Consider the following 12,452-nt stretch of genomic DNA (forward strand, 5'->3'; position numbering starts at 1 on the left):
ATTGTATCCTGGTCATATTTGAAAAATTAGCATCAGTAACCATGATGATGATCTCTCTTACTAACTCGGGATAGCATATTTGAGTTCGCAAGTGTTAATCATTAGTCACCCAAATTAGGTAGCTTGTGTTTCATTAAATGCAATTTCTTCTGCATTTCACAGGGACAAAATAGTTTCCCAAGCAAACTGACACTTAAAAATCCATACTTCAGGAACAGATTGAGGAGATCCCAACTCTTAAGCAAGCAGGCACTGTAGAATTCTTGAAATTATGCTGTCAGTTGCCTAAATGTGGCGTTTCTCAAGGGACCTTTCATGGGCAAGGATTTGTTACTTTTTTTCTCAGTTTCTATTATCTTCTTCCTACTCTATTTTGTATCAGAAAATGAGAAAGAGGCAGCAGCAGTGAACCTGTCATTTAACTGGTAGAGATGGCAAGGAAAAATGAAATGCAGAAGGCTGACAGTACCAACTCCATGCCCCTGCTGGGACAATTTTGCCAGAGGGAGTAATAAGTCAATTGTGTTATCACATCACAGGACACTCTCAACACCAACAAAAACAATACTTCTAGACAATACCTCTAACACAAACAAAAAAAGTAACTAAGGAACTGCTGGTAAAATTTGAGTCAATAAAATTTTACTCTTAAATAATGATGATTTGAAAAACAAGAAACAAATTCAGAACTTTCAGTCAATTAATATAATCAACATTAGGTTTTTTATTGTTCTAGGGAATTCACATTTAAGTATAACTTATGGTGTCATTCAATGCTTATAAACATATTGACAAATTAAAAATAAAGACTAAATTTAATCAGATAATATATTCTCCAGATAAATATCAAATATTAACTTTGTTCTAGATTTTCAAGATAAAACCATGATTATTTTAATACTTATACACCAATGATGAGATCCCCATGGAATTCATATTTCATTGGTGAATGAGAAAATAATAAAAATAGAGTAAAAAATACTACTTGATAATGATAAATTGAATGTAAAAAATGTAATTTGTCATTGTGATACATACTGACCAGGAGATTATTTTAAATGTAAGAATTATTTGCCAATGAATATTGATAAGATGCATGACATCATATATTAAATCTTGAAAATATATTAAAGAAGAAGCTAGAAGGACTGTTTAAGGTATTAAGTTGGTTGTAAGGAGTGATATTGAACTTAAGTAAACAACAACAACAAACTCAAAAATAGTTTTGTTCCAAAACATTCATAGACACTTATACCAGTGGACAAATCTTGCCTAGTCAGTAATGATTAGAACTTGTACAGTTCACAGTTGTCTAAGCTTGTCCTTTACTTTCCTTTTGGGTAGCATGAATAAAATCTTCTAGCACTATATAAGCTACTTTATAGGGATGAAGTTTCCAAATCGCTCCTAGCTTGAATTTTCCATATCCTGTGATTCAAGTAAGTGGAGTCTTCCACAGTAGGTACTTACCATTAGACCCTTGAATATCTAAGAATAATTGTAATGACCCATAATATCTGATGGTCTATGAGACTCTGTGGGAGAACAACCTCCCAAAAGGCAACACATATATTCTAGTGTACCTTTTTATTTTATTTATTCTTTGATTGCTGTGCTTATTTGGAGTAGTATTGATCTACAGCTATGCGGTATCTCTACTTAAACTTGCATATATAAATATGGACATATATAAACTATACATATATTTTCTATACGTATATCATATATTTTCATATATCTTATATACATGTATTACATATACATATTTATATTATAAAATATATACATACACATATAAGTATGTATTATGCATACACACATGTGTATATATTTCTAAAGGAATAGGATTCTGTGTGGCTTTGAGAAGGTATTTAATGTTAATTGTTCCTCCCCATATTCTCTCCCCTACCCTGTTCTCCAATCTCAATTCAGTTGGCCATTCCTATTTCATCTCCCTTTTTTATATTCATATTACCAATGTACTATTTGTTCTTCCTCCCTTGCCATTATATATGGTTCTGTTCTGGTTTCCTGGTTTCGAGGGAACATCAATTTAAACACACCTTTTAACAGAGCTGTTGTTGATTTCATCTAAGTTCATTAAGTTTGTTCTCTGGCAGGTACAAATAATTGGATTACAGGGAAAAGAACAAGACATGGTCACAGGAAAAAGAAAAAATGGCACCTTTATTCCCTTGAAATGGGAGAGGCCTAAGGCAGGAATTCCATCAAACAAATGCAGGTTGGAATGTTTTACAGGGCTCTTGGCTGCTCCCTTTTTCCCTACTTGCTCCATTTAGAAAGATTGCACAAGACTTTCTGCAGATTCTTCTCACAATGCCGTCTAGAACTAGATATATCCAACTCAGGGGCCTCACTTTCATTTTCCTTATTTACCTACTTCTACTCTAGGTTCACAGACATTTAAAAAGTGGGAAAAACAAAAAATGTATAAATGTACATTATAGGCAAGCTCCATGATTCAATAGAAAATTTAAACAAATTGGGTGGTGCTTGAGGAAGAATGACATGTATGCATGTACACACTGACACACACACACACACACACACACACACACACACACACACCTACAAACACACCTGTATATACTCATGTGCACTCACACAATCACATACACATTAGGTAGTAAGAATACTGACTTTATTTTAATGAAAACCACAAGAATGCTATAAAGATATAGTACGAGCTAAGGTTAATTTCTATTGGAAATATCCTTGACTTCTTCATGGTGAATAAAATATGATTGGAGCAGAGCAAAACAGAGGCTGGTATAATATTCCTTTTTTTTCAGGATGAGACATAAGGGGACATGATGATCAAGTCAACCAAGAACCTAAAATAAAGGGAGTCATGTATCTGTTAGTTTTGCATTGGTTACAGAGTAATTAGTATCAAGAACAGACTCTGACTTATAGCCTCTGTTATTAAATATTATTAAAATATATCTGAATTTAAAGATCTGTGTGTTCATCTGAAAGGTTTGAGAAATAAACACGGTTGAATGCTTGTGTCTTAACCACTTTAGAAGAAAGGGTTAAAAATAACTTAAATTACTTGTGCCTATTCCTGGAAAGATACAAACCTTTAGTGGAAATGAGAAAGGCTCTATCGTTCTGAGAAATAATTCTTGTTCATAGCTAAGTTTATGATAACTTCCAAAACTCTTCAACTCTTAAAATACATTAGATATAATAATAATACTTCCTGAATAAACAAAATACTGAGAATAAGTGAATATTGAGTGTTAATTCTTAACATCTTGTTCACCCATGATCTTCATTCACCACCATTCACTAGAAAGAGGCTTCTCTGATCACCGGTGTCATTAATATCTACCTAAGGGGATAATTTTTACTATTTAGAAGGCAGTTTGATGCTTTGTCTGTTTAGCTAAGCAGCAGTATTCAGTTTTCCATTAAGGCCTACTTTTTCCCAGCATGGATACTTGACCAGGCATCTAGTGCCAGGCATGCATCCCCTCCTGCATAGCTACGCTTCCATGTAATTAGAGAACATTTGGTTGCTACCATAATCGCAGTGCCACTACTGTGTAAGTAGGTTGACTTTGCTTGGCAAAGAGAACTTGATGATTGTGGTTTTCAGAACTGGTTAAGACAATGAATGCATTTTCCCCACCCCTGCAGTCTTCATATTATAAATTCTGGAACTTTGAAAAGTAGCCAGGAAGGAGGAGGCTTTGAGTTCTGTTTCATCTTGATTTCTATATATTGCAGACCCATAAGCGTGTGATGCTTTTATCAACAAAATCTTTTTTTTTTTTGAAAACAGGTGTGAGCCAGTTTCTAACACTAAAGATAACAATGAAAAGGACTGACTGGTTTCTGTTTTTATGGTGTTTATTTTTGTACTCTCAACGAGACAGTTCTTCCACAAAATAAATTAGCAGATTCACTTCATTTCAATTATTCTCAAATTCTACACTATTTAATAGGACTTCACACAAATAAATAAAGCAATGAATGGCTCTTTAATGACATGGCATGTGCAGGAGAAAGTTTTTCAATCATTTATCAAAATTAAATCCCAATTGTTTGACATTCCTTATTCCTAGAATGTTTCATTTTGAAAATTCACTTGATATAATTAGTCCATTCAATTTCTATATAATTATCAGCCCACGAATCAGTAAGAAATAAACCTTAAAATCCTAGTAATAACTCTGTAAACATTTATTTCTTAAGCATGTAAAAATATCCATCATAGCTTGAGTAACCCACTTAGACTATATATATATATATATATATATATATATATATCCATCTCCAGTTTGTGTTACATTAGACATACTTTACATAGCGTTACATTAGCTACAGCTATGTTTACTTAGATGGCTTAACTTTATAATAAAGACAGAGGTATTATCAGAAATCCAAAGAGAATACTATGATGGAAAACTATGGCACCATGATTTTTATTATATATATTTATTTTACAACCCAACCATAGTTTCCTATCCTTTCCTCTCTTCGGGCAACCCCCCCACCACCCTACTTCCTCCCATCCACTTCTGTCTTATTGAACAGGATAGGATAAAGTTTCTAAGTTGTTTCGGTGTTTATTTCTCTAATTGTTAGGGCTGCTGAGCAGTTTTTAGAAGTCCCATCATTTTTATTTCTTCTTTTGGACATTGTTCATATCCCAAACTCACCTGAAAAAAAGTTAAGCTTTTCTAGTTCTTTACGTATTCGGGATATTAAACCTCTGTCAGATCCATCGCTAGCTTCCACCTCACAAAACTGATTGTCCCTTTCACCATGAAGAAACTTGTTAGTTTTATGATGTCTTACTTGACAATGGTTGGCCTTAATTCTTAGGCAAATGGATTCATAGTCAGAAAGTCATGGGAGTTTGTGATTCAGCTAAGGAGAGTTGCAGAGAAACACGCCATGACAAAGTATGATGCTGGGTTCCATGCTTAACATCCACAAATTGGCCATGAGAACTTATCTCCTTTAAATCCCAGTCCATTCCCCTGAGAAAACAAGCAGTCCTAGTTCTTGTTTCCCACTTCTACCATAGCAGCTCCAGAAGAAACACATAGCAAGGCGGACCACGGGCTGAAACTGGTGTCTGAAAAGATGTGTTAGAGAAAAAAATTGGATCTTGCTTGTTTTCAAATCTGTTTTATTTTTCTTTAACTATACTTCTGAGAAGTTCGAATTTATATTTTCCTAAGTTAATTGGGTGAACATATGCAAAAAATATCAAGATCACTAATTTTCACTATCAAAATGAGCATTTCAGAGATTGAAAATAAATAAAAAAAATAATTTTAGGTAAAAGCACACAGGCAAAATATATTAAAACAAATTTTATAATTTTATTTTAAATTGATACTAATTGTTAATTCTATGGAATACCCTTTTAAAATTTTACTCTACATATTTGGGATTATATTATAATGACATTTCTTCCCCATTTTCTTCCCCCGGCCCCACAATCTTCTTGTATATTCATCATTGTTCTTTTTAAAATTCATTTAAAATTAATCTATTTAAATTTTTTCTTAATTGTTGTTGTATAGATTTTCTTGATATTTCATATATAATTTAATAAGAAAGAAGGTACAGCAATATTACACAAGAACTAATTAGATAATATTATTTTATGCTCATTAGAAGGAAGGTTTGCAGGGAATAATGTGAAGGGAGAATTATGTAATTATATAATAATCTCTAAAATTAACAAAATGAGTGACACCATGCAATAAAGACAGAATAATATCCATCACATTTACAAGAATGTGTAAAGCAAGCTAATCATGTCTTCCATGAGGTTATAAATAATGCTGTTAAATGAATAACGAATGGGGCAGAAGATGTTAATACAGTCTGATTCACACAAGGTAGTCATGATGTGTTCCCACTAACAACATCATGTTACTCCCTGTCTATTATGGAATTAAATAAAACAAATTTTCCCTTCTCTATTTATTAAGGCTCTGAAATGCTCCATTACATCAAATAGTAATTGGTCATTATAGAAATGGACATTTCCTCAAATGACTTATACTAAAGGAGTTCCCAGAGCTGGCAAAAACAACAGCATAAATCATATTGCAATTTATTGCACAAGTAAATTTGTTACCTATTAGCTTGATTGGCCTAAAACGTGTTATGATAGGCAAATATTCTAATTTCAATTCTTTAAAATGATCAGTCTTTTCTCTGATAATCTCACATTAACACAGATGCTCATGTAAATATTCTCTCATCTCATAAACCACCAAGAGTGAGATCTATGTCAATTTTTATACACATCAGAATGTAGCTCAAAATTTAAATTCTACTTCAAAGTTATATGTAATTTACATCTTCATATACACATATATGTATACATATATGTATTAACATGATGTATATTAGAAAAATATGTGCATTGCATTATGTACCCACAGACGATATATTTCCTGAGAATTTATAGTTAATTATTATTCCCATTTAATTAAATTATCCTTTCTATTCAATATACTTAACTTCAAGTGTGCCCCCACCAATATTTTCCAATAGCTTTTGAAACACTCCACAGCCAAACCTTATTATATTGTATTTTCAAGCATGTTTTTACTTTATATAAAAACACATTAAAAATATGAAAGATATTCTACAATCACCAAACCCATGTGAAAGGATTAACAGTTCTCATAGGTGACTTTAGGAGATACATTTCTTTGTTTTACACACTTCATCATTCAATCATGAGCACAAACTGGATGTTATTCCACTGAGACCTAATTCTGGAGAGGAGTTCCATTTATACTTATGTGAGTGTCTATTGCGAACAGTGTTTATAAACTTTCAAGATGTACTTTATATTTATACATGAAACACAAAGATTTTTCACAGACTTAAGGGATGCCAGATTTGGATTATTGTTTTAATGCTCAAACAGTGAATTGACTTAGTTAGCTTTGTCACAGAAATTAGATTTTAATGTGTTCTTATTTGTTTTAACAGCGGAAGATGCTTGTGGAGGAACAATGAGAGGATCCAGTGGCATCATATCCAGCCCGGGTTTTCCTAATGAGTACCATAACAATGCAGACTGCACATGGACCATTGTTGCAGAGCCAGGGGACACAATTTCCCTTATATTTACTGATTTCCAAATGGAAGAAAAATATGATTACCTAGAAATAGAAGGTTCTGAACCACCTACAATATGGTAAGTGGATAACTTGAATTAAGAGTATTAGCCGGGCGGTGGCGGCACATGCCTTCAATCCCAGCACTCCGGAGGCTGAGGTTGGTGGATCTCTGTGAGTTTGAGGCCAACCTGGTCTACAAGAACTAGTTCCAGGACAGGCTCCAAAGCTACAGAGAAACCCTGTCTCAAAAAAAAAAAAAAAACCAGAAAAAAAAGAGTATTGATGTCATGGTCTAAAGCAAAGTGGGGAATGCCAATCTGTGTGGAATTGCCAGATCTGAGGGTTTAAAGAATCACATGACTTTCTGATAAACTATAAAGAATAATTTTCAGAACTGAGGGATACTATTATGGATTAAGTTACCAGAGTGACATTAGAATTTTGACAGTCAGCTTTTCATCACTATTTATGTCACTTGATTAGTAAGAATAATCATTATGATATTATGACAAGGAAATCAAATTTGTTCCTCCTACTACCTATAGTGCTTTTCTTCAGCATGATAGTCCAAATGTAGCCATTCCTTTAAAATTAGTTCTGGCAGTAACTTGCCTTAATTTGCATTAACAGATCATTTACTTGTCTTGTTATATCTGAAGACAATTTGTTTGAAGATGGAGTTTTTCTTTAGGATTCAAGACATGGTCTAATGAACATTTTACTTTCAAAATAAGTTTTTTCTGGAGATAATAATACTTTAGAAAAAGTCTTTGCTTATGATGTTTTCAAATTATCATGTTGTTTTGAATGGATTTTTGACTGAAATAATGATAAAAAATCAATAGAGAAGTGAATATATAGCCAAACACTAGAAGAAAAAGAACCACTGAAGTCAAGGAAAATGTGTCTTGGAGCAATGGAGATTTATCTACAACAGTTAAATCCACAAGTCTGAAATATTGAATGATTATTTTTCTTCAAAGTATAGAAATTGACTCTAAGTGTGGCTTGCTTAGCTATAGGAGCGTCACTTAAGCAGTAACTACAGGAATCCAACAAGGGGTCACAGTCACAGAGGAAATTATCACATAACTATAATTTGCATGAAAATAATTCTGAAAATGGTTAGAATGATAAGGAAGATGGTAATGAAGTAGAAGCTTGTGCTCTTAATTTAAGCAAAAGATGAATACAACAGTGATAGTCTATGCTCTGGACATTGTTGAAAGAAAGTCAGCTTTAGCATTTAGACCCAATGGAGTCTGAGATTTGCATTAAATACAGTAGTTTGAAGTTGCATTAAAACATAGTATTGAAGCTATATGACATATAACTGTATAATCAGAAATTTCAAAAAGAAATGTAAAACTAATGTTCAGACAGTTGAAGGAAGATAGATCAGTGTAAGTACCTAAACAGAAACAATGGATGTGAAGAGACGGAGAGAAAGAACAATTCTGGATATCTGCAATACTACCTGAGTTTGAAAAGATAATTGTGAAAAGAAGACTAAACAAGTGCACTCCAGGAGTTAGGGCATTAAATTAGGGAATGCTATCTAACATAGAGAAGGCACGAAGAATGTAAAGGGAGGATTTTTCCATTGCTACCTGAAGAAGAAAAAAAAAAAAAACACTAGGTGCATGCTTGAAAAATTTCGTAGTTCACTGGGCTTCTAATAATTTTTGATGTATTTCCACCAGAAATGTTACCATTTAATAGACAAAAAAGATAGATCATTCTCTACTTTCAGGACTTCGATAGATGAATTTATTTTTTTTTTATATTTTCCACAATAATTTTGTGCAAGAATACAATGAAACATAGGTTAATAATTTTTTAATTAGTAGGGGATTTAAAGAAAACTATTTCAGAATTTACTATTATATGATAATTCATGTTTAGTTCATATAAAGACAAATAAGGATACCATAGATTTTTTTAATACTTTTATTATTTTTCATACAAAATATATCCTATTGAAGTTAGCAAAGCATTCATGTTCTTGACATGGTGAAGAAAATGAAAATAGTCTCATTGCAATTGTTCTTTTGTATTCACTGAACTCTAGAAAGAAAATTTAATCCTTATATTCTCTGGATCACTATGTCCTTATTTACTCTGGTTAAAAACACTTCTTTGTGGGGCTGGAGGGATAGCTCAGCGGTTAAGAGCACTAGCCACTCTGAGTACTCTTCCAAAGGACAGGGGTTTAAAGCACAGCACATACATGGAAATTCACCTTATTCAATAGAAAATAATGCAGTCAAAGTTCTCACTGAATAGAGCACTACCCTGCATGTATTTTGTTCCATACCTGTAACACTCTGGGATTCTCTTAATTCTAGCATGTATTACATTGTCTGTTTTAATTGCTATGGCTGGAACAAAGAATTATGAAGTATCTAATTACTTTCATGTTTACAAAGAGTAAGCCATAACTTCTATTATTTTAAAATTTATGTTCAAAGTCGGTTTTGATTCCTACTAGATTTTTTTCTCATCCAATGATTGTTACAAAAGTATGTATTACCATATCTACTATCTAACCACTTTAAAAAAGCACTCCCATGAAGGCAGTAACCAAGAGGGTGGTTAATGTATAACTTATATTGTGTAAATGGAGAATAATAAAGTACATGTATCAACATGAATAAAAGAAACAGCTTACTACTTAATATGTTAGGCAGTTGCACTTATTCAGAAAAGCATGACACATAGCCTTTATGACCAAAAATTTATGGGAAGTGTAAGGTAAATATATACATGGACCTGAGCTGAATGATTCATTTACCTAGAGGTGGAAAACATTGTCATATAGGAAAGTAGTTAATAAAGTATATCTAGTCTGGACTATAGTATGGGTAGAGACTCTCTAGTCGTCCTGATAAAATAAAGTAGATATAAATACTGTAACTGTAATTCTTGCTTGATACCTATTTTGTTATATGTAATTTTACTATCTTAAAGTTAATACCTTCCATTTTATTTAGACAGAAATGAGGAGATGATGTAGAATTCCCCTCTGTAAGCTACAAATGTGTTTTATTGCCATTGCTTATTAAAGAAGCTGTTTCAGCCACTGGTTTAGTAGATTAAAGCCAGGGAGGAAATCCAAACAGAGATATAGAGAGAAAGAAGGTGGAGTCTGAGATGCTGCAAAGGAGTCCAGCTACCAGCCAGAGACTTACCGGTAGGGCATGGCCTCATGGCAATACACACATTAATAATGATGGGTAAATTTAAAATGGAAGAGTTATCTGGAAGTATGCCTAAGCTGTTGGCCAAACAGTGCTGTAATTAATATAATTTCTGTGTTATTATTTGGGTCTGGACAGCAGGGAACAAATGAGCAGTCTCCACCTACAATTACTAAATTAAGAAAGAAAAAAACTACTAAGCATCAGGGCATTTCATCACCAAAATTTCTACAAACTGGGATGAGGAGTGAAGGATATATAAAATAAGAGGGAAGAGGGAAGGGAAGAAAACAATACAGTAAAGGTGTCCAGGAAATTAAATGAAGAGAATTTCAAAGCACTGCTCAGTTTTGCCAAATAAGGATGTTTGCTTGCTCTTATTGTTGTTATTTGTTTATTTGTTTGTTTCTTTTGAAATGTCCTACAAACACACCTAGTAGCTTGGGCTGGTCTTCAACGCACAGATATCCACATTCCTCTTACGGGTCTTCAAATAAGGATGATTAGCTAATAAAATAAACTTTCAAACTGACCACTGGTTTCACAGCAGGCTGTCATAGGACATCGTAATTCTGATGAAATCTATTTATGGATGAATTTAACTGGGGCTGGACTAACACAAATGAAGTGAAGATGGGGTGAATAGTTCATATAAACTAAACTATTAGGGAACTTTGTAAGAAAGATATACAAAGAAATGGTAACAAGGTATGCAGATATATAAAAACATTTTAAAATTATTTATTCAGTTATATTTTAAGTGTGTAAGTTTGACTGCATATATGCATATGTACTGTGTGTACATCTAGTGCTTAGGGATGCAAGAGGAGAACAGCAGGTCCCCAGAAACTGGACAAATGGTTTGTTCTAAGCTGCCATGTGGGTGGTGGGAACTGACCCATGATCTTCCACAAAAGCAGCAAAGTACACTTAACTGCTGAGCCATCTCTCCAACCCGCAAATATTTTTGTTAAGATTTTTGACTTTTGTTTCTTAATTGTTAGAATTAAGACTTTTTCCCTTTTGTTTAAACTTAAATTGAATGGCTCATTAGAGAGTAAACAAGAAAAAAAAATGAACTAAGACAATCATTTTAACAAAAAAAAAATGCAGTGATAGCCAATGTGCACTCTGAAAGTGTGTTTGAAGTAACATAGAGCATCACAGTAACAAGAAAGTGAGGTGGAAAAGAACATGAAAATGAAGGTCCTTCAACTTAATATCACAGCTCACAGTGAAGAATTCTATATAGTGATGCTCTTTGGCTATATGGCAGAGGGCTGTAATTGATAAAAGAAAGTTACAAAGCTTATTAACATTGAGCTTTGCGGGGGGGGGGGGGGGGTCTAGTTTAACATGTCGACTGAATCGTAATCCAAGCCAGATATCCATGAGAATACTCCTCAACTTTGTGAATGCATGACTGAATTTCAACAAGAAGTTTAAAATAGGAATACAAGATAAGAAGTTTTTACAAACCTAAATGCCTTCTAGAGTTAAGAGCGTGCTATAATTGACAAGAATAGAGTATTATGGAAAAAGAAGCATTTAGATTTTATACTAAAGAAAATATATAAATCGATCTCATTCAGATTAAGAATGAAGTAATGTAAGTAATGTATTTCAATTAAAATGTATTATCTTACACATTTGTATTTATATTTTTAGTTAAAATGGTGCTTAAGATTCAGATATGCTAATAAATTTACTCATAGATTTCTAATCAAGACTGATTACCATCACCAGCCATTGCTTCCAGCTGCAAATCCAACTCATTTCTTTCTCACCTACTCCGATCATGGATCTGATTTTCTGACTTTTCTCTATACCATCAGTTTTTGCCATCAGAATGATCAATCTTCAAATAGATGTATCTTAGTTTCCTCTCTTTATTTCTTTGTAATGCATTTTACAAAATGACCAACAATGTTTCAGTTCCAAAGTTAATATTTATCTAAATTTATCTGCAACATTTGTTCTTGATCTCTGAAACACTGAAGCCCTTTGCTCAATCTTTTCTCACTATGAGTATATATATTTTTTTGATTTTCATAGTTGTTTTTTCTACCCTCAGCGTTTCTATACATTCTTAGGTCTCCTCAGTTATTTTCTTCAGCTCTGC

At 33.0% G+C, this 12,452-nt stretch overlaps 1 protein-coding gene across 2 annotated transcripts in view; it reads left to right on the plus strand.

Annotated features, from left to right (window-relative positions):
- Positions 1 to 12,452, plus strand: part of Csmd3 (CUB and Sushi multiple domains 3) — a 976,611-nt gene that overhangs the window by 241,107 nt on the left and 723,052 nt on the right. For both annotated transcript variants that reach the window (XM_041637611.1, XM_041637612.1), the window contains exon 5: positions 7,000 to 7,207. In XM_041637611.1, the coding sequence (XP_041493545.1) occupies positions 7,000 to 7,207 (208 nt within the window). The remainder of the gene's footprint in view (positions 1 to 6,999; positions 7,208 to 12,452) is intronic.

This window comes from Microtus oregoni, unplaced genomic scaffold (assembly GCF_018167655.1).
Source record: "Microtus oregoni isolate MIOR12 unplaced genomic scaffold, Mior012 000053F_ref0000044, whole genome shotgun sequence".
Classification (NCBI taxonomy): domain Eukaryota; kingdom Metazoa; phylum Chordata; class Mammalia; order Rodentia; family Cricetidae; genus Microtus; species Microtus oregoni.